We start from the raw sequence: 24,961 nt of genomic DNA, 5'->3' as shown, positions 1-24,961 counted from the left end.
AAGTCTATAATTTCAATTGAAAAGATTATCTGATCAAGCATTCTATTCTATAATATTTATCTAAGCGTGTTATACTATTTATCTTCAATCTTCTTATACTGATGGTTGTGACAAATTGACAATTAATCTTTGAAAATATAATGTTTATCGCAACAAGTTATCATTTGGGAGAATCATATTGATTGCATATATTATTATGGTGGTTAATATTTAATAGTCACCACTATAAGAAATTGAAGTTCTTAGTAAGATAAATTTTATAGAAAGAGGAATCGGCAATTAATTAATTTTAGGCCGAAATTCCTCTTAATTCTTAGATGGAAATAAGTACGGAACACCAATAATTTGATTCTCTGAAATTCTAAATTGAAAAAAACAAAGAAAAAAAAAGGGTAAAGTATTAACTTCGCTACATTTACATATTAAGAAAAACATGTGGCGAATTTTCAGTAATAATCTCAAAACATTATCTTCAATTTCAAAAATAAATTATTCTCCTAAAAATACAACTTTTGTCATAAATTCTTTAAATATCTCAAAAAAAAAAAAGTTTTAATTGCAATCTTTTTGTATGAATGAAAAGCAAGGACATTAGAAACACTTGAATATAGTACCAAATATATATATATATATATATATATATATTCGGATTACCAATTCAGAGAATAACTCTAAAATGATAAAAATCCAAAATGAAAAACCAATATAAAGTTATATTTTAATTTAAAAATTTATATATTGTTCCATCATAATCAAACAAAAGTCAAAAGTCCTCGACGAGGTGCTGTTCCTCTGCTACTGAATTTCCAAAACCCCACGCCTCAAGGCCTTCTATCTTTATTGGTGAAAATTGGTTTTTATGATTGCGTTGGGTGGGTGTACGGCAATTAAACTAGATATATATATATATATATATATGTGTGTGTGTGTGTGTGTATATGTATATATAAATAAATAATAGAATATGATTATTAATTATTTATACGTGGTGATCTAGAAAACTAGAGTTTAAAGAAATTCTGAACAAAACCCCCCTCCCCACATCAACAAGAAGGGTCTCACTCTCTTGCTCTCTGTCGCTTCCTAAGTTTGTTTGCCTTAAAAACATTGTTTTCTGGCTTTGGTTTCTACGAGGCTACAGTAAGCTCCCAAAACCCAATTCTTTTGCCCTTACGTTTCTTTCTCTTTCTCCGACTCTATAGCCCTCTTTATCTCTCTTTTGGGGGTCTGAGGAGTGGTATGAAACACAACTGTTTGAGCTTGGTCTGAAGCATTTCGCCGCATTCTTGCGGTTTCTGGAATAGCAATGGCGGAATATATCTGTTTATTCAACAAGGTCTCCTCCTCATTCTTTGCTTTTTTTTTGTTCTTTTCCTTTGTTTTCTGGTTTTGACTTTATTTATCCGCTTTTTTATTTTTATTTTTTAACTTGAAATAAAGTAGCCTGTTTTCGATTCTGCTTGAAGACACATTTTTTTTTTTGTCTGTACTATATTTTTATTTTTATTTTTTAAAATTTATGAGCTCGTGAGATGTATTCTAGTTTCTTGAATCCTTTTCTTCCTTTTGTTGATTTTTGTTTGTCTACACTAGCAGAAAACTTGTTGCTTTCAGTTTATTTTTCCATTTCCTGGTTGGTTTATGGGTATGGAAGAAAATTGTATTTGGGTTTTCCAAAAAATGCTTTTGCTTCTTCCACCCAGCACGTGGATCTAGGTTTTGACCCTTCAAGAGGAGTTCCATAGTCAGACTTATGACAATTGCTAACATTCTTGGTATTCTCTGCCTTTTAGTTTTTGGTTAAAGAGGAATTTTAAGTGTTTCTGTACATTTGTGCACTTAGTCCTTTTTTTAATTACTTTATAGAACCTACATTATACTTATCAATGCCAATTACAAACATTTTTAATAATCTCTCCTTAATGGTGTTGTCAATTTAACCCTTTTTCCCCTTTGTGGTTCTCAGGATACTCTCATAATAAAGCCTCCTAAGAAATCTCCCCTCTTATTAAGGATGGCTGTCTTGGTGTTTTCAATGGTCTGTAGTGTTTATATATGCTTAGTATGTCTACGGCAGATAAATAACAAAGCCAAGACTAACAGCATTCGAGTCATTGAAGGGCCTTTTCATGATAATGAAATTGAAGTATCAGAAATGCTGTATGAGCATTACCCAAATCCCAAAACCTTTAGCAGGTGACTGTGAGTTTCTACTTCTAAGTTTGAATTTGCTTCATTCAGATTTTCTAAGTTCCTGCTGTTGGCAAATTTCTAGGGCTGAATGTGAGGGCAATCCTGTAAGGTACTTTGCCATTTTGTCAATGCAGAGATCGGGAAGTGGATGGTTCGAAAGCCTATTAAACAGTCATATAAATGTAAGCTCTAACGGAGAGATATTCTCTGTTAGGTCAAGGAGGGAAAATTTTTCTACTATTGTACAGAATCTAGATAAAGTTTACAATTTGGACTGGTTAAGTAGTGCTGCAAAAAATCAGTGCTCTGCAGCAGTTGGCTTCAAGTGGATGCTTAATCAGGTAAATAATGTATTTGACTTTAGGCTGATAATTATCTTACATCATTGTTTTCTGTTAGGTGGCTATAAAGTTGTCTGGTAGTTACAACTGGGATCATATCTACAATCATGGAAACGATGTTTGACCTAATTTATTGTATTTTGTTCGTCACAGGTCCAAATTATCAAAACAGTTGCAGATTCTCATTTGTTTAATTTGTTGAATTATTAAAACTTTATGTTTGATGAATTGCATAGTTTTTAAAGTTAATGATGTACATGAGGTACTAAAAATAAACATCATTCTACATGATATGATACATATAATCCCTGATACTCTTTAATACTATGTTTTACTGTCCTGTTTGGTTCTTTCATTATTTATGTGCTATTCAGATTCTCAATAGATTTACATTTGTCTGTCTCATGATTTTAATGCACCCTCGTAGTATTTGAATTATGTGTTTATAATATAAAAAGGTAACGTAGCAAATGGAACATGCTAAGTGTTGGTATTGCAAATATTCATCCATTAACCTAAATAGAAACATGGTTAGCTTGTCAAAAGAGAGTAATGGTTGCAGTACTTGATCTAGGGTTATTGGGATGTTTTGGAGTTGTTAGCCTGTTTTGGCTTGTGGTCAGGTTTATCCTTTAGTCAGTACTTGCCCTTCGTCAAAATGTTTTTCCTAGCCAGAAGTAAGGGAGAATCAGTAAGTTTGTAATTAAGAGACCGTGCGCTGCTTTCATTGATCATGTTATAGTAAGTAGCATTGTAGATGAAATGTGCCATACTTATATTAGCTTGTGTTAGCTATTGCAACACAGGCCTTGAATATTTCAATTAAATATTGTAGAACCTTTTCTTAATTATCCATTGATCAAATCATCTAATATTGGAAAACAGGTGTAGCTAAATGCTAAGTCCGCAATGTTAGTAATTTTTACCTTGTGAACATCTTCATTGAACTGTGCTTATTTGGTTTGAAAAGTTTACTTTTTGGTTTGGAAATTTTATTTTAATGAGATAATGTGGAATTTATACATGTTTTCTTGTATTATGCATGGAAGCCTGCTGTGTTTACACCCCTTGGGAAAATCTTGACCATATGCCAAACAAGGCAAACTCCACAATTATAACTTCTTCTCAGCCCTTCCCCTTGAAAAAAATTTTCTTGGCCTGTTTCATCTCTTTTGAAAAAGAACAATTATGATGCGTATAACTATTTGGAGTTAGTATTATTTAATTTTTTATTTTAGTTATGATCTCAAAATATGTTACCATATCTTCAGACGCTGTTTCTAGGAATTGTTGAAAATTAGCTCTGTATACATTTAAGCAACTCTATCAAGGAGTTTAAGAAAAATGTTTTATGCCAGTTCCTGTATTCATTTTCATCAAATTATCAGCAATGACATGTGGCCAATAGATATATGAAGTTCCACCTATGAAATATTTTGGGAGTGCATAAAATTTTTGTTAATGTTCCTGAACTGGGCTTTGCACTTTATGGTGTTAGTTATGTGTATGTCTCCATAGACTCCTATGTTCTATGAATTATATATGACATGTTCATTACCCATAACAGTGGATACATTTGGTAGTTTTGGGATGTTCTAAAACAATTTTATTATCTTAGCTGCCATTCCCAATTTCTAATTTTATCTGTACTGGAATTATATCTTTTGCCTATTGTACATAGTAGGGTTTTCCATCATGTAATACTGTATTTCTTAAGTTTTTGAAATAATAACAATATCCAGTATTTCATACTGTCAACCATTGTGTGTATGCTTTTCTGTTTCCTTCTGTATAAGATAAATAGCTAAGAATATTCCTGTTTCTATAACTCTATGTTTATATGCAGGGATTGATGGAGCACCATAAAGAAGTACTAGAATACTTTAATCGTAGGGGTGTTTTCGCGATTTTTCTCTTCAGAAGAAATTTATTGCGACGAATGGTTTCAGATCTTGCAAATTCCTATGATCGACGTGCTAAACTATTGAATGGAACCCATAAAGCACATGTACATTCAGCAGAAGAGGTCTCTCTTCTCTTTCTCTCTTACCGCAAAACACACACCTTGCGCCATATTTTTGAATATTGACTTGCAACTTCCTGCAGGCTGAAAAACTTTCAGAGTACAAGCCAGAAATCAATTCTACATCTTTAATTACCGATCTGAAGAATGCAGAGTTGACAGTTGCCAAGGCATTGGAATACTTTAATAGCACCAGCCACATCATCCTGTACTATGAGGATATTTTCAAGAACCGAACTGTAAGGATTTAGGATCAAAGTCTTTCCATGAAATTCAGTTCTCCTTACTTATGAGCTCTTTGTGTGGCTATTACAAATTCCAGTTATCATCAAGTTTCAGACAAGAATTCCTAACTGAAACAAATTTCGGAATTGTGTATTTCTTTTTGGCGACGTGAGAAAGGAATGCCTACACAAATTTTCTCTATTTTAATTGGGATACATTTATTCAGCTGTATGCAAATACTGCAAATGTGTAAATGCAGATATTTTTCTGAAAATTTTCCTCTGTGCTGATCACTATTCTTCACACATTGCAGAAGCTAAAGGATGTGCAACAATTTCTTGGGCTGCCAGAGAAGGAACTAACGAGCCGTCATGTAAAAATACACCAAGGATCACTAAGGGAGCATATCAAGAACTGGGATGATGTCAAAAAGACGCTGACAGGAACAGCTTTTGAGCATTTCCTTAACTCAGATTATTAGTTGATTTTGCTTCTAACTACTAGATTGGTGTAAATACCAACCTAACTTATTCTTACCACAGAAAAGCTAACAGAAAAATTGGGTGTGTTGGAAAATTTTTGGCTGCTGAATACTCTCTCAGTCTCAGGTGCGTTTATCGTCGAATCACTGCTCTCCATCAACACTCTGTTGTGTTGATGGGTCTATACAGTTTCGTTTTTTTCTTTCTACTGATGATGATATACAAAATCTGTATATGTCAGCCAAACGATATGTTAGTGAGTGCAAATGTCTAATGCAAAAGTGGTGGTCACTGTGTCATCATGTGTTTTTAAAGCTATTGTTAAAATTAACTGATATTTGAAGAGAATGAATTTCAGGGCAGATTTTTTGCAGATATATTTTTAGCAATTTCCATTTTGTGTTTTTGGGTCTTTAATAATACATTTCTTATTATTATTATTATTTTTCGTACTTTAAATCTAATTTTCTTATGAACAGTAATTATATTCGCACTCCAATGTCTAATCGTTATGAGTGCAGGTTCAACCATGCATTATATATATATATATATATATATACATATATATATATTTTTGGGCTTTTCTTCTGTATTATTCCCGTGGATTGCAGTGATTGGTGAGCATAGGCAAAATTCAACCCCCCAACTTCCAACTGTAGGTTAGCACAGAAATAAGGAATATAAATTGGGTGGCATAAAACCACCCCTTTTTAAAATTTTTTTTTAGTAATTTTCAAACGAAAAAAGGAAAAAAAAAAAAATTCTTTTTGCTAACTCTTGGCTTGGGACCGCTCAGGAAAACGAAAATGGAATCTAAATTATTATTGGTTTTCTTTCTGGCTCTTAAAATTTTAAATTGGATCGGTGTGTGATCCCAATGCCTTTATTTTTAGACCACTCAACCTAAACGTTATACACACACTCGTCCATATCAGATGTTCGGTTTTAGTTTCGGCTTCCATCCAAAAAGTGAGCTGTTGAAAAGGAAGGGATTTGGGTCAGAATATAGACCTTGGGCTCCTTGACGGTGATAAGAGGCCCAGTATCTGTCCCAGGCCAATTCTCCACTGCCTACCTTTTTTTGTCAAAAAAACAAAAAAGAACGAAAAGAGAAAAATATAAAAATTGAAGCTAGCTAGGACGCAAAGTTTAAACACTAGCTAATTATTAGCAATCGCTCCAAAGGCATTGTACAAATTATAAAGTAAATTTATACTGATCTTTGATTCGCATATTCCCAGGAATTTCCATTTCATATTAATTAATTAATCCTAGAACGAATCTTGTTTGCCACAAATGGCAGCGGTGGCTATAATCAAACTCGTCTCATGCTAATGTATATGAACTACTTATAGTCTATATACATACATATATATATATATATATAAAGTGTATTACTAACCAAAAAAATAAAATAAAATCATATATATAAAGTAATACAGAGCTAGCTTTATGGGATGCATGCGAGGGTTAACCGAAGATGCAAACTGCCATGGTAGTGCATGTCTTTCAGTGGCTGTTAGGGATTACTTTAGTTTAATTAACCCCATATACCATGTGCCTGGTAACTATAAAAAGGCGCTAAAATTAATTAAACCCAGCTAAATGACACTTGAAAAAGGCTGCAAAACATATACATATGCAGAAGAAATAAAAAATAACAATGGTGGTTGAGCACACGGTGAATTGATCAGGTGGGTTTCTGGTTGGAAAGCTGAACACGTCTGATTTCCTCGATAAAGACGCGGATAAATAAATGCGTTTGGCAACTAGGAATTTGGTGGGGACTCCCAAGTCCCAACCAACTTGCCCTCCACATACTTTGGTTAGTTTGAAATATAATATAAATATATTATTGTCCTTCTATTTTGTCGACTAATTAATATATATATTTATATATTTAATTCAGAAAAACCTCACGCCCTCGCCTGCAACCACCATGCTAGCTCAATGATGCCAAATTTGAACGATTGGACGGCTGTAGAATGAGACAGGGTCTACTAAGATATTACTTTTTTCATTTTCTTTCATTTAATATATAACATTATAGAAAAATACAACTATATTATTTATATCTGATCATGAAAATGCAAACGAACGGTGCCTGCATGGTAATGCAAACTCTTCAGTGACCATCCTACTACCCATATATTATCACCTCCAAATAATTAATTTTCCTTTTTTATTCTAACTATTAATTAAAAAATTTCCCACTTGCGAGGACCTTGGAGACCCTGCTTTACTCTATAAATACCCAGCAGAGTGAAATGGCAAAGCATATAATTTATTTCATCCATTACTTATTGCCTTCCAACTCTTAAGCAGGCTTGCTATAAGCTTTAGTCTATCAAACTTGCTTTGGAGTTTGGACGTTGCTTATTAGATTTGATATATTCGAACTCTTTCCTTTACTTTCTTTTCTTAGTTAATATAGACACACTCCCTTCTCTCAACCTTTCTTGCTAGTTATATTACATTTTTTAATTAACACTTAGTCATGGCCCAAAACACATTGATCCTCACTTTTTTTTCCTTCTCACTACTACTTATTTTCATCACCCAAGATATCCGTCTGGTTGACGGAAGGCCTCTGCAAGTAGGGAAGAAAAACAATATCGAAAACCAGCTCCAAACTCGGAGTAAAATCCATAAAAATGAATCAACACAGACCGTTAGCAATGGCGGCCGTGAGTTGCACGGTGACGGCACCAGCGAAGCATCATTAATAGCTAACGCACCTCCCACCGTGCCACCAAGTGTTCTCATTGGTTCATCTCAGGCACCGCCACCTCCTGCCCATGGTGTTAGTGACTTCAGGCCTACAACTCCTGGTCACAGCCCAGGCGCCGGACATTCCATTCAAAACTAGGGCTTCACTATTTGCATAAGACGTCTATGTTTGTAGCATGTTTGTATTATTAGGTGACTAGGTCGTTGGCATTTGTATTTCTGTTTGTGCTGTATATATATTTCTATTATTTCTGTTTGCAGTTGTGATTGTAGTATTGGATTGCTTGCTTCGACGTTTTATTCAAATGAAATTAATATATGCTTTTCTATTCACAATGTGTTACCCGTCGAATGGATTATTTTAGAGGATTTGCTAGCTAAATGCGACCAAGTGCAACTCAGTCATGAGTTTGTATATTTAGCAATTTACATTAATTAACTTTCATAAACTATAGTTGATAATCAATGCAAAAGTTATGGTAGGCTTGGCCCACTGGAAAAATCTTATTTCCAAATTCTTGATCTTTTCAAATGTGAGTGAAATTCCTCTCCCTTTTAGATTAGAATATATTATAATTATTGATAAAAAATATTACAATAGTTGTCCAAGAAAAAAAAAAAATACTATAGTAATGTAATTCCATTAATATAAATATCTTGCTTCAAGAAATTGACAAAATTTGATTGAGTACGTAACAAAAAAGAAGGATAAACTAAAAACTTTTAAAATTAAGAAACAGATTGATAATTTAAAGAATATAATACTTATATGAAATCAAAATACCAACAATCAGATGAACGAAAAAACAAAAAGAAGTAATGAAAATGTTGCAACTATCAAATAATATTTTATTAAGATTTGTAATCGATCTATCTATGCATTCCTGAGATAAAGAAGTTGGAAAACTCACAAAAATAAGATTCATTTTTAAATAGTATGTTTCTGGCTCGTTGCTACTACGTATGAACTATAATGTGCATGTTTGATATGTATTCAAAAAAATATATATATATATATATATATATATATATATATATATATAGGCTTGATTGCTAGTATAAATATATTTGCTGGTTTTAGTACAGAACTAATCCTTTCTAGAATTTAACTAAAACTAATCTTGTTTCAATGAGAATACAAATTTCTGTTTATGAAAAAAATTAGTTGGGTATATACCACTGTTTCATATTCATGGATGTTCCAATATTATATGTATATATGTATATATATACACACTATATAATACAATTCTACTGTAATAAGTTTGCAAGCCCACGATATTGTGAGTGTAGCCAATCTACAGATGCTAAGTGTTTGAATAATGATGACAATCTCTTGACACTAATAGATTGGTTATGCCCAAAATATATGGAGTACAAATCTATTATAGCAAAATTATATAGGAAAATATTCTCTTTGCTGACAAAGTCCAAGATAAGTTAGGCGCTTGAATGTTCCACAATATATTGTGTGATGCACCCCTCCTGCAACATGTTGGAAAATATTTTCTTTGGTGACAAAGTCCAGGATAAGTTAGGTGCTTGAATGTTCCACAATATGTTGTGAGATGCACCCCTCCTGCAACATGTTACGTGACGTTTAGATGATTAAAAATAGGACCATATATATATATATATATATAGATGCAGTTTTTATATATTAAGGATACAACTTGGTAATCCTTTTTGTTTCTTCTTTCTTTGAGTCAACATTCATTGATTATTACCAACATGCTGAGATTTGGACCCACTAAAATGAGCCAAAGTCTACCCAATACTTCTGTACCGGTCAAATAAGACTCTGGGCCATCAAAATTTAGGCACTTTACCTCAAAAAAACTATTAATAATAAAAAAAAAATTCCTTTTTCATTTTTAACAAAAAATAAAAATAATTTATATATAAATAAAAAAAAAAGAAACGAAACAGAAAAGGGTTTTCAAACATGAATAATATAGCTTGACACCTCTTTATAGAGTTTTACCGTCTCAAAATCATATATATATATATATATATATATATATATATATATATATATAAATTTGACATATGTGGTTCATTGACCGGTGAAAGGAAGAGTTCTGCTAATACAACACAAAGCACTGCGTGCATTGTACATGAATCATGAGAAAATGACAGAAACTTACCACAGAGCCATAACGTTGTGAATAATGAACACATGTTGATTAATGTTGGACCTTTGCGCTTGAGAAATAGTTACTTCCATAATAATAATCCCATGCTAGATTATAAATATAATATATTATATCATATATATCGCACACTTTTCACCGATGATGATTGATGCACAAAATTGGTGGAACGAAACCATGTCCTGCACGTACTCACCTTAAAATAAAAAGTGTTGACCATATACGATAGTGCCGAGCTGCCGATCGATAATGACCTTTGACTTGCGAAGTATGAAGATAGTGTCTAGGAAAGCAGGAAAAAAATATGTGTCTAGAAGAGTGCCATGGTTAATAATTTTCTCACACTCAAACATTCTAATGGGGGTACTGGCAGACAATCTGAACTTGGAATGATCTATGCCCTATGATTTTGATAGGATTTTGAATATCTCAATAATTATTATTTTACTTTAATTCTTCTTTATTATTCAAAAATTACATCTAAATGCATTGAATTAGCTAAATAGAATTTGGAATTTGACATAATTGTTTACCTGATAACGTTTTTATTTTTTCCTTCTTTTCTTCTTTTCGTGGCAATTCATTTCATTCTTTATTCACACGCGTGTAGCTCTGGTAAATTTCCGCAAATTACAATAAATTATCATTATATATAGCTTCTGGGCTGTGAGTATTCATGTGCAGGGACATTATAATCAACATATTATGTCTACTTTATGGTGTAAAAATTAATCACTTTAATCTTACATAAAATACTTTCTCCATGGTAAGATACATACAATACTGCAAAAGCCAAAAATATATATATATATTACAGCAAAAGCACCTTATTTATATAAAGAAAACTATATATATATGTACTTTTGGCTGCTTACCAGCCTTGAGGAACTAGATATCTTTTGGAACTGCTAGCCGACAACTTTAATTTCCTCCAAAGAATAAAGATGTAGGTCCCACACAATGACACCGACTTCATTGCTTTACCTTGTATAATAATATCTTCGACCGTTTGGATTCGAAAGGTACCAAAGAGATTCTTAATTTTTTGCACTAAACTGGCTGATGATATAAATTAAAGACTATAGAGCGTTGGCAATTAAAAAAACACAAGAGCAGTGCTCGTGCACTACAGCTAGCACAACAGAGAATCAAATGCAGTTTGTCCCTCTTATATCTTTTTGTTGTTAAATTATAAAATTAACAACTAAACCAATTAAATAACTGTTGTTCTAATTGTTTATCTTTTATGTTCAGTGGCAGAAGGCTTCCCCGGTTTAAGGAGCCAACCACGTTTTCGTAGAAGATTCTTTATTTTAAATGGAAGTGGGAGTGGAGGCTCTGTGTGCACTTAATTTTGGAGCTTTCGTTGTTTGCCAATTAATTTTTGACCTTATTAGGTTAACAGGTATATTAGGAATGACAAAGACAAGTGGTTGGGACCCACCACGGTTTGGTGGCTTGTGTGTGTGTTTGACTTGACTTTTAGATTCTTTCTAATTATTTTATAATTGATTATTCCTCGGCAAATACATATTATTTATTTGGTAGAAAAGCAAATAAATAAATAAATAAATATATATATTTTTTTGGTGAATAAAAGCAAATAAATATTATGAAATATGATTGGGATCCATTCTCATCATGAGAATGCTGATATTTTGTGTATATTTGCAGACAACGACCAAAGTATAGCGTGCAGAACAATTTGTATATTCTTTCTTGAGTCAAAACAGAGTTCTTTTACAGATTTAATTCACAGAAAATAAGGTCATTCAAGACCCTTGTTAATTAGAACGAAATTCTTATAACGTATTAATATCATAAGCTAACAGTAACGAATTGAAGAAGATATTTGACCATTGGACTATTTTCCATGGCGTTCGTTGATTGGATGAATTTGATTTTGGAGTCTTCCACTTGGTAATTACTTTGATATAGCACCGCATTTGATAAGATTGGTTTCCATTTTGATTGAGATTTTTCTTTTATGGTTTCTCACCAACCACTATTAAGTAATTTTTTTAATGGATACAAATCTATATAATTGGTTTCTAATTATTAGATCCATCTTATAATATTATATTAAAGGCCTACCAAATTAACCTTTCAGATTTAATAGTGTTAAAAATTGATTTAGTCCAATAAAACAAGTTCAAATCAATCCACTGGTTAGGATTAAAAATATTATCATAATCTTATTAGATTTATAGGATAAGATATTTGTTGTATATTTACTTATTAGCATAATCTTATTAAATTAAATTAATATGATAGAAGACCAGTTGTATATTTATTTATTACATGTTACTTTTAAATTTGGTATCTAATATGCATTTTTTTAGGCGTAGCGATTTGAAATAGCGGTACTAGTGGCATGGACAACAGAGCATTGAGACAAATTCACTGAAAAAACATGACAGCATTATGACAAATTTGGAACGGGACAAGACGATCTCTGCTTCTATGAATTTTTTTTCCACTATCCATCAACTACTATGCCATTCACCATATTGCCAGAAAATGCTATGCCATTCACCACAAAAAAAAAAAAAAGAAGAAGAAGAAGAGAAGATGAAGAAGAAGAAGAAGAAAAGAAAAAGAAAAATAGACTTTGTCTGCTTAAATTATCACATGCCTCCTTCTACCGGTGTATATATATATATATATATATAGTCAGACTCAAACAAAATTTTTAATATGACGCTTAATGTGAGATTTTAATTTTAATATTTTTAATTTCTAAATCGCATCAAAAGTTGGGATTTAAAATTATATTTACTGATCATTAAATCCTGACAGGTTCAATTTTCCTAAATAGAATTTTAATAAGCCACTAAATCTATATTTAACTTTATAAATGTTTTTTTGGAAACTATCTTCCAACTTTTTTTGGAAGCATAATGATATAGAGACTAAACATAGAACCTACATAATTCTAGTAAAAACTTAAATACTTACCCTTTATTTATATATAACTATTCACTTTTTAAAATATTGAAAGGTATATTTCATCTTATTTTTTTATATTTATGTTAATTATAATTTAATCTTTCATATTTTAAAAATGACAAATAGCATCTATCAAGATCCGTCCAAAATTCCTCACCGGAATCCTAGACAAGTTTTGATCCTAGACAAACCCTACCGGATCCTCCAATGAAAAATCTGGCAGAACCTTCCATAAGGGTTGGACTTACTACAAAATTTTCCTGCATGAAAAACACTTCTAGAAACATCCCCTTATTTCTCGCACCTTACTACAATTTGTTTCCACAAATTTATAGCATTCCAAAATAATAACAGGGAATTAGTAAGCAATTCAACAAATATCTGTCCAATCCGTATACAGAGCATTATACAAATAAATATGAAATTAATACAATGACAGATGAAGCAATACAAGATGGAGAGGAAAAAGGGGAGGAAATGCTTCTTGGACTTTCGGCAATGAACTGAGACGTTGGGCTTGTCCCGGACGATCAATGTTTCCCAACCTGGACCTAGAGGAACGGAATTTAAAAACATGAGATGCTAATCATCTCAGTGAGTGACCCAATCTATTACACAATTATAATATTAATAATATAACAATAAAAGAAACTTAATTAATCAATACCAAACAATTAAATAAATAATTATAATAAATATTTGAAATAATGTTTTCTCTCAAAACTCTCATAATTCACTTTGCTAGAAATGTTCCCCTTTTTAAAATGTTTTACAAAATCTGCTATTTGTATACCCCGAAAACCAAGGAAACAATTAGTCAACTAAATATCAAATAAAGTATAATAAATCAAGGATCCAAAATTTATAATGAAAATAAAATAGAAATAAAAATAAAAATAATTTTGTAACAATTACTAAATGATTGATAAATGTCATAAACAAATAACACAAAAATATTAATGAAACTTACATTAAGATAATTCAGGAAATAATTAAAATAATTAGAATGAATTAATTAATTGAACAATTAAATAAAAGAATAATTAAACCAAATTAAAACCTCCATTTAAAATAAATGGTAAGAACATAGTAAGATCTCTTTAAAATCATCAAATCAATGTAAATAGTAAAATCAAGATAAAATGCATTGTTAAAACATTAATATAAATAGGTAATTAAAAACATAATAAAATTTTATAAAATTTGTATTAAAATCTCCAATTGAAATAAATAATAAAAACAACATTAAATACATTCTAATTTAAATATAATTTCAAAATATTTATTTTGAAAATCATGTTCCGAAAACCACTTGATGCACCCACTATATACCAGTGGCGCCAATGTTACCTAGCGTCCCGAGCACCGCCAGATAGGAGGTTAAAGAGAGAAACCGACATACGGTCGCATGGCGTCCCACCGAGCTGCTGCTAACAGGCGTCCAGGCCATGGAGGGACTGTCTACCCTCATCCGATGGCAACCATAGGACAACCTAATAAATCACTTGCGTGCTACTCACACCCACCTGCCCGCTAATCATATCCATGTGTGTACTAATCACATCTATATACACAGAACACCAGTACGTGTATGGTGCATCTAAAAACTCATAAATCATAACTCAATATTTTTTAAAATCTCAAAATTTTATAAATATCATCGGGTTTATTCCATCCAATTAAACCTGTAATTTTCCACATTCTCTTTTAAATCATCATTATAAATCCATCAAATTCAAATCCATCAATTTGAATATACAAATTTTTCAATAGCATACGGTCAAGCCATTAATATTTCAATGCATAAATATTTTTGAAACATAATAATTTAAATCCATATTTTTCTCAAATTCTCAAAAATCAATTTAAATTAATAATATGAAAACCATATAAATTCCATATATAATTAATTCATATAATTGTGCACAGTAATTGAATAATAACCATAACAATAATTAAAATAAATCAAAACCACTATTTCTTTAAATTCCCAAATATATTCTTTTGGCACCAAAACATATATTAAAAATATTATAAATTGGCAATACAATTCTAGATAGAAATTCTCATAATATCGAACACATAAACATATTTTTGAAATATTTAATTATGAAATATTCCAACAAATTAATTTAATAATTAATAATTTCAATTTCAATTTCATAAAATTCTTTATATCAAAATATTTCTTAATATATAAATATTTTGATTCACTCAATTGAGCATCAAATTTCCAAATATAAATCTACTAAATATTTATCACATAGAATATCAATTTTAAATATTTGATTAATACAAAATATTCACAAATTTTATTCCCGAAATTTAATTTGAAGGTGGGTCACTCACATCAAGCACGCAATCTAACCAAGATCCTCCATAAGATCAATTCTACGACTCACACGTGCTCCTAAAACAATAATATTACACAGGGTCAAATAAATTAATATTTTATTCGGATAAATAATACCCGGTACACGGGGGGCGAACACAAACGACAACCAAAATTTACGAGTAATATACCGAATCTAAGCTTGTGAAATGAGGATTATGAATCTGGTCTTACTTTCCGGAGATCGGACCCATGGTGGTCGGAATCTCGCCGGAAAGCTCTCGAATTTTAGGCCTCCGATTCTCACAATCCGTTAAGAATTGAGGAAAGTGGACATCGGATTTGGAAACAGGGGGTCGGAATTAGTGGGAAAGGATGGGAGGTGCAATTGGAAACTCGTCAAAAAGTCGATTTTCTGACCAGCCACATTGGTTACCGGAACCTGTCACCGCCGGCAACACGTCCGGTGGCCACTGGTCGTGATTTTTGGTGGAAAGGTAGATTGGAGGATGGGTGAATGGATGGGATGGGTGGTGAGGCAAACGGAGGCTGGAATAGGGAGAAATCTAGGTTTGAAGCAATTGGCACGGCCTTTGGAAAAAATCTCGATCTGGTGGCCGCAAATGGGTGAATGGCGGTTGGCCGGTCCTTCCCCTTTTTTCTCTCTCTTTCTCTATCATCTTTCTCTCTTCTCCTTCTCCTTCTCTCTCCTCCCTCCCCTTCTCAGCCAGTCAAAACACCTGTGGGTACCACTGTGCACTCACGGGTGGGTCCACTTTTTGTGACATGTGGTATCACTGTTCACATACATATAGATCCATGAATAGTAAATGTTGTCTCGAAAAAATTTCACAGGTCCGTAACTTTCAAACCACATGTCCAAATCGGACATGCCGCTAGTCTATGAACTCATGTCAATGAGTCCTTCACAACCATGCATAATTCAAAGCTCAACTTTGCACGAACAAAAAGTCAACTCCGGCACCTCTTGGACAGTTTGCACCTCAACTTGTTTTGCTCATAACTTTCAAACGGTAGCTCCGATTTCGACGTGCTACTAGTCTACGAACTCAAGATGACACGTAATTTGCAAGGGTGCCTCGGTCAATGCAAAATTCCATCCGAAACAAAAAGTCAAAATTTTGACCCTCTCGGTCAAAGGTCAATCTCAGTCAACGTACAAAAATTCCGATGTACTTTGGGACGAGGTGTTACAAAGCATCCCTATAGGCTATAGAAGGTGTAGATGATATTAATTATAAAGATGTGAATGAAATTATCTAGGAGTAAGATATTAATAACATTTTAAAACTTGAAAAAAGCTTGATGATATTTTTGAATTTAAAAGGATCAAATTATATTTAAATCAAATCTTAGGGGTGGAAAAAATTAACCCAATACCAATTCTTCATATTATTGTCTTTATATTTATATTTCAAATCAGTCTAAGTATTCATGTAGTTTTGACAAATTAATAAATTTAACGAATTACCCCACATAAGAATTATTTTATTTTTATGCAATTTGCATGGAAAATTACGTTAAATTCAACTTCTGATATTATGCTATAGAGTAATAAACATTCAAACTAAAGTGAAAGACATTTGATATATTTATTTGTGCTTTTATTTTTTTTTTCCTTTTGTATTTTTTTTTTTTTGGGGGCATAGAAACGTGATAGCAAATTTAAGGAGGTATGAAATTTAGTGTTTTACCGTTACATTATTGTTCAAAATTAAACGTTGGTGGATTTGTGGTCATGCCATGTTTGTATGCATTTGTGCTAGTCCATTGATTTATCATGTTATGCTTTTGTCAGCTCATTCGTGTTTGTGCCGACCCATTTTGTATATATGCCACCATATTTTTATTTTATTTTAATTACTTTTGTATTAATTTAATATATTATATAAAGTAAATATAACAAATAACTTAAATTCATACAATAAACTTATCTATGATTTATTAGGCAATAAATATTTACATAAAAGAGAAAAAAAAACTTACACAATTAATTAACTACATAACTTTTAAAGAAAAAATCTCTAAATAAACAAAAATACTTAAAAAAATTTAATTAGTGAATAAATATTAATCTAAAAAAGTATTATATTAATCAAATAAAAAAATTAACTAATATAATATATTATTCATGTCAGCCGTGCCACGGGTCCACGCCGTGTCTGGTGTTGTACTTAACTAATATAATATATTAGGCACACTCCATTATGTGTTTTGTGCTCAGCATAACATAGTTTGTGGCATGTGTCGTGTCTAATTTTAACGTGCTGTGTTTATGCCGTGCTCAAGTTGCCAGACCCCTTTTGACACCTTTATTCAAAATCTAAAAGGAAAAAGCAAAAAGAAAATAAAATGAATGAGATAGAATAAAGAAAAAAGTCTCTTTATGTTAATGTTAGAATGTACAAACTAAGGTTGCGTAATCTAATAAGTTTTAACAGAAGGACTCGTATAGTATTTGAATTATGATCAAGAAAATAGAACCTCTAGTATCACCATCTTTTGTACGAGAGGCTTGGTCATTATTTGCTTCACTCAGATTATTAATGTGTCTTTTCTGATATGGTTCACCAACTACCTTCCTTTAAGAATGAAAGATTCTGACTTCCATTTTAAGAAAGATAATAACAATAGTAAATAAAACTCCCAATTTACGATTTGTCAAAACTATAAATTGAAATAGATAAGAACCTGATAAAAAGGCCTAACTTCTACGACCGTCAAACTTATAAATATTAATAAATTCTTTATTAAAAATTCCACTAAGCATTGATATCCGTAGTGGTCAAAGTGTTTCATATATCTATATATATAATATATAAAGATCACACTTTACGGACAACTATTGAAATTCGGTCAAGCTTTGGGCTGTTCAATAACGTTCATCCATTACCAACGACATGATAACTTTGCTAAGTTAGTGGTGGTGGACCTGGTGAGATCTTGTTTAGGTAATTAGAAATCATTTTCTTTGAAGTGGACATTCAACTTATTTATAAGTGCTTTTACTGTTTGGGTAGCTTACATTGCAATTACAACGGCAACCATATATGGGGAGATAGCCAATATATGACATAAGAGTTTACATATTTATTACAAAATATAAAATATGAAGTTATTTTGGTTAATAATACTAGAGATACTTAATAAATGTATCAAAATATATATTAAATGTTTTGTGTCAATATTTTATTAGTTTATATTTAATTACATTTTTTCTTTCAAAGGTCTAGATTTTTATAATTAGATAATAATATATTAACCAATAAAATATTAATATATGACACTTGATATACATCTTCATATATTTATTTGATATCTTTAGCGTTATCCTATTTTGTATAATAACCAATATATGACGTAAGAGTTTACAAATGTAAAACATGAATTATTTTGGTAGCTATACGTTTGTTTTTTTAAATTTTTTTTTTTTTTTTAGCAAGGGTCAACAAAATGCCGTATGATACATAGATAGAATAGATTTTTTAAATTAAGGTTTAGCAAATCTAGTAAAAAAAAGCTTCACATTTGTAAATATTTGGATCATACAACTCTAATGTATTTAAAATGATTCAGGATCAATTTATATACAAAGTTTTGATATGGTAAGGGGTTTATAAAGAGGGATTAATGTGAAGGATAGTTATTTATAATTGTTAAAACATGAAAATCATGCAGATATGATAGCAGTGGATTTTGTCTCTCAAAGTCTCTTTCTATAAGTTTTTCACCATATTAGAAACATTATATATATATATATATATACACGAACTTTTGTTTTGGTTTTTTAATTTGACAATTTTTTTTATAAAATAATTTGACGTGTTTTCAAAAGAAAAAAAAAAGTTTGAGCTAAAATTAATGGGTAATCTGAATGTAGCTCATTTTAGCCGTGAAGATTTAAACAATTTTGTCTTTCATTTTTTGGAGAGGATTTAATTAGGTTCGAGACCCATTGCTTGCCCATAGCTTAAAACCATGAGTAGGCTAGATATTGTGGAAAATTATCAAACAAAATGGTTCCCAACATCCAAATTGTCCACGAGTTTAAAACCACAGGTAGCTTAATGAAAAATTGAAGAGTTATTCAATTTAAAGTTTGAAAGATTTTAAAAGAAATTAAAATTTTAAAGATATTTGATTACAATTTAAAAAAAAATCATACAAGTCCAGTGGTATACGATTTAAGTTTTAATGAATTTTATAAAAATTTATTAAAATGCAGACATATTTAATTAGGACTTTAAGATTTTTTTTAAAATTTAGAGATATTAAAAAAGTTATTGATTTTAAAAAATTTTAAAAATGATGAATTTTAAAGGATTTGAAAAAATTTTAAAAGTGAAATTATGAATAAAAATATTAATATTAAATCTAACTTTAATCTCCAAGATTTTATTGAATTCTTATAAATATATTCTATATGGAATCTATAAAATTTCATAATAATTTATCAAATCTTTTAAAATTTATTGAACTTCAAATTGAATACACCTCTATAAATATATATTTTTAAATTAAATTTATCAGTAAATCATTTAGCTCGAAAAAAAGGATTTGCCGACTGGCAGGGTTTATGCTGTTATAGATGCCCATAGGGTTGTGAAATGGCTACTTGGACGGCTACTCTAAGGGGAAATAAAATCAAATTGATTACGTTTTTACTTAATTTAAGTAATGTGCGCCAATGAAAAGAAAGACTGAAAAAATTGGCTTCCAACTTTTCATGAGCTAATAAAGCCTTTCAGACAAAGTTAGAAAACAAAGTGAGAACTTGGTGATATTGCACATCAACTAAATTGAGGATTTGTTTATAGTCCACGAGCCCAGGGAATCTTGAAAACCAATACCTTTCTGTGGCTAAGTAATCATTAAACCCTATTTTAAATAATCTGCAAAACTTAATTCGCCAAAATATTTCAACCAACGTTATTAATTAATATTTCAACTTACAGGTGCTTCACTTAAAATATTTGGAACAAATTAAAAAAGAGTCAAAGCGTCGATATTAGCCATCCACATATAATAGTACAGAGAATCTCTGTTGGTGCATATTTCGGTGTGGTGGGGAAGCTATTGAATTTTCCTTGGTTTTATTAATCTGACCAGCAAATCAAACTTCGATCAATTCAGTTTGTGAAAAAAGGCAGATCATTTATATTACCGCCCTTCTACCTATTCAAACATATTAATAACACAAAGCGAACCACCACTTGAGCACTACCAAGAGCCATTTATGATTTATGGTGTCGTTAGAGACTTGATGAATTCAAGCTCGGATATGACTGGATGCATGAATGAGTTCGTACTCTCAACAAGCCGCCGAGTTGTTTTCAGTCTCATATTATAATATTTAATATATGGTCAGCTCAGAAAATGAAAGAAAAATGAAGTACTTCAAATCATAAAGCAAGTCATATTGGTAAAGATATTTTAAGGAACGACCGATCATACGTGTAAGATTCTATTTGTATACATAGAATGAATAACAATAATAGTAATAATACTATGGATGTAAATAATAATAATAATAATAATAATACTAACGTTATAGATATCAAAATGCCTGTAAAAAAATATTTATCATATAGTACATTTATTATTTACTAATATATTCATATAATTTAAATAATATGTAAATTTTAAAAAAATTAACAAATAAAAAATCAATTAAATATGGTCATTTTATTTCCTACATTATTAATATTTGTTAATATTTGATTATTCTACCATTATTGTAGAAAATATATATATATATATCTACACGTATACATATGTAATCTTGCTACAGGGTACATGCTATAGTAGGCTTTTGGCTGCATTCAAGTGCGTATAGGCAGATTTATAGAATGTAGTCTGTATCCTCCCTTTATGATTAGTGCAAGCTCACTGTAACAAATTATAAAGGTACATGCATTCCATTTTTTTTAGTATTTGCATCAATTTGTCTTTTAAGATAAATTGGGAAAGATTTGTCAAAGACATAATATATAATTTATATAAATAGAATCCAGTATAGTTGGGAAAAAATTTGTCCAATATTTGTCTAGTATCAAGTTTTATCTATTAGTAAGTCAATTAATTAGGTAGAATCCTGATAGGGCCATCTAATAACATACAAACCGTCCAAATTGAAATTCATACAGTCCACATATAATTAGTTTGTAGTTGAAATAATTAGCGGTTATGATCTTCACAGGACTTGCTTTGCTTCCATTATAAATACGGAACCAGACAATAGCTACTTCGCCACCACGTTATCTTTGCTTCTTCTTCTTCTTAGTTAATTCTTTCCAATTCCATAAACACAATCCTTATCTTCAATTTCTTGTCTCGTAGTCCCGAAAAAGCTTTGGACAAAACCAGTCAAATAGTTTCCCTTTTATAAATCTCTAGCTAGGGATGGAATTTATCCAAGTCATATACAAATGTGCCTTTGTTCTTGCATTGATAGCCAGTCATGAAATTGTAACCGTCCATGGAAGGCAATTATGGCCAAAGAACAAACAGGATTTGAGTAAGCTCACTAGTAGTAGTACTGATGCTGAGCAGAAACATGATGCTCAAGCGTTTCGACCAACACCGATGACACAGGGAAAGGGGGGAAATTCCCCACCAACGACGACCAAAGCACATAATCAACAAGTTGGTTTGAGTGATGATGAATCAAGAAATTCAGGTGCAGAAGTACACAGAGATGCATTTCGACCGGCACCGACCATACCAGGTAAAGGCCACGGAATTGGACATTCGAATGAACAAGTAGCGGTTGAAGCTCAAGGACAGAATTCTAATGGTAGGCATTATGTTGCCGGAGACAGAGAAAATTTCCGCCCCACTACACCTGGCCACAGTCCCGGTGCTGGACATGGCATGGGAAACAATTAAAGTAAAATTACCAAATGCGCATACATCACTATAATTTATTATATATATATATATATATATCGTACAATTAATGGCCGTCATTTATATATATTATATGCTTTTAGTTCCGTCAATTTTACTAGTTCATATATCTAGCTGGCCATATTTCTTATTTTCTACTTCCTCTATAATTGTCTCTGTATAAGAGCTTAATAGTCTTATCATATATATGTATAAAGAGTAGTTCTACAATGCGAATCGGTCTATATATAAACCACACCGATGTTTTTCGAAAAAAAAAAAATTTTTTTTTATAAATGGTTTTTGTTGTGTACATTGTATATATACACATTAAAAACCGATGCTTTTTCGCAAAGTAGAATTTTTCTACGTATAAATATCACTGTATCTATTTGTACTACTTACATGTCTTCTGCAAATAAAAGTGATGATTCTATCAATTCTCTTTCTCTTTCTATCTCTCTCTATATATATATCTAACTTAATTAGTGGACCTTTTTAAACGAAATGTGCATGGACAAAGACTAACCTATAAAGTCAATGCATGATTAGAGCTAAAAGTGGAAAAAATTAGTGTGCAATAAAGTGATGTGACCACAAACTAACACTGTTGGTCAATTTAAAAAAAGCGTATATACAATGATTCATTTACAGGCTTTTTTTAAAAAAATAAAAAAATAAAATTAAAAAGCAATTTCGAATTAAGTATATGACCAGATTATATACGACTATTAAGCATTTTTTTTCAACTTCAAGACTGACAATGAAATTACAATAATTCATATTATATAGTATATAATGGTTTATAAAGGTACGATATTCCTCTTCGATTCCTGAAAAAGAGTAATATAAGTCTAGACAACAATTAAAAATCAGAGATTTTAAAGCCACACACGCATTTGTTAATGTCATGAGTGTTGTACGGTTATCAGTTTTGCTCTGGCAGAATAAAAAATAAAATTAGTTGACATATAATTTCTCCATTTCAAATTGATCATATTGGTTAATTTCTTTACAAAATTGCTGATCATAAGAAACAAAAAAAAGCAAAAAGAAAAAAAGAAAAAGAAATTGGAGTTAAACTTCAAGTTTCTATTAAGCAGCCGATGGACGGACCCACAAATAATTACTAAAACAGAGGTTGCGATAGATTTGTTAAAACGGAATAAAAACAGTTAATCTAGATTCTAGAAGACGTATAGGTAGATAATCTACCTCCAGCTGTTTGAGATATTATGCCGCAACCGTTGTATTAATGAATCTACTCGGCACTGGATTACCTGTTGTGCTCAACCGAAGGAATAATTATCAAGTTACCTTTGTATGCATTAGGTTATAGTTGGAGCTTGGATTTAATTTACACGTTAATTTTAGTTTAATTGCATTTAATTCTAGGTAATTTTAGGTTAGAGTACGTACCTAACTAAAATGCATATTTGATCTTACAATTTAAAATATTTTTCTTCGGATCCTTAATTTACAATTTGTTATACGTTTGTTTAATTTCCAAATTGGTGACCAAGTAAGAAAATTAAATATTGTTTTCATTAGTCAATTTCTTTTGTCATCTTGTTCTAATTTCCAAATTGGTTACCAAGTAAGAAAATTGACTATTGTTTTCATTAGTCAATTTCTTTTAGCATTTTGTTTGTAAATTGGTAAAACTAGTCAATATTTTTAATTTTTAAACTTTTGATCAATTTTAAAATTAAACTACTGCAAAATAAATTGTAAATTGTAAATTGAGAATCCAATAATTCAAGGGCAATATATATATAATTTGACGAAAATACAGAGTATTAGAAAGTATAGAATGGAAGCTTTCCAATAGGAGCAAAGGAGAAGTCAGAAGCTTTAGAGTTTTTTTTTTTTTTGGGGTGTAGTGCAGATGCTTTGGAGGAAGGAATATTCTTTCATTAAGCAAATAGTACTGCTGAAGCCATTGTTACGGCATATTTACACCTTACAAAGTGGAAGAATAAGGTATCCCATCACATGCCAATCAACCGCTTTTTCACATTTACACACTTATGAGGAAGTCCAAATAGACCAAACTAAAGTACCATCTCCAAACCGAACACACACACACAAACACACACACATATATATATATATATATATATATAATATGAATTGTAGTTTTTAGCTCTATATTATATATATATATATATATATATATATATGTAATTATAAATATGCTGATATATATGCATAATTTTATTTTATTTTGAGCTAATCGTATTTTGATATTCTTAACTTTTTAAAGTTTTATATTTTAAGTTTTTAATTTCTCGATTTAGCAAATTAAATTCTTTATTTGCAATTTATTACAATTTAAACCTTTATGACTTTTAAATAAAAAAATTTAATGGCTATTTTATATAATTGATATTAAATTGTATTAAATTTTAGTTCAACAATGCTATAATACAAAATTTTAAAAATAGTTCTAAAAATATCCATATTTATTATGTTCTAGTTTGAAATTTGATGCAGACTAAAATCATAGGTGACTTGCATAAACTTTTCTCTTAAAAAAAAAAATATCAAAATGCGAAATACAAAATTTTAAAAATAGTTATAACATTTGCACTTTAGTAATATTTTTTAGTTTGAAAATTAAT

General features: G+C 30.7%; 2 protein-coding genes across 2 annotated transcripts; both read left to right on the top strand.

Annotated features, from left to right (window-relative positions):
* Nucleotides 1–918: 918 nt before the first annotated feature.
* LOC107409085 (uncharacterized) lies at nt 919–5,639 on the top strand. The gene is made up of 6 exons (XM_048478421.2): nt 919–1,336; nt 1,967–2,196; nt 2,276–2,534; nt 4,381–4,560; nt 4,641–4,796; nt 5,096–5,639. Exons 1-6 carry the CDS (start codon nt 1,307–1,309, stop codon nt 5,261–5,263), a joined length of 1,023 nt encoding a protein of 340 aa, XP_048334378.2. The 5' UTR covers nt 919–1,306; the 3' UTR covers nt 5,264–5,639.
* A 16,212-nt stretch (nt 5,640–21,851) lies between these two features.
* On the top strand, nt 21,852–22,337 carry LOC107425324 (precursor of CEP9). Its single transcript, XM_016035317.3, has one exon. The coding sequence runs from the start codon at nt 21,852–21,854 to the stop codon at nt 22,335–22,337; it is 486 nt and encodes a 161-aa protein (XP_015890803.3).
* Nucleotides 22,338–24,961: the final 2,624 nt, after the last annotated feature.

Source organism: Ziziphus jujuba, chromosome 7 (assembly GCF_031755915.1).
Source record: "Ziziphus jujuba cultivar Dongzao chromosome 7, ASM3175591v1".
Taxonomy (NCBI): Eukaryota; Viridiplantae; Streptophyta; class Magnoliopsida; order Rosales; family Rhamnaceae; genus Ziziphus; species Ziziphus jujuba.
The sequence above is the reverse complement of the archived record's forward strand: the minus strand, read 5'-3'. Positions and strand labels throughout refer to the sequence as shown.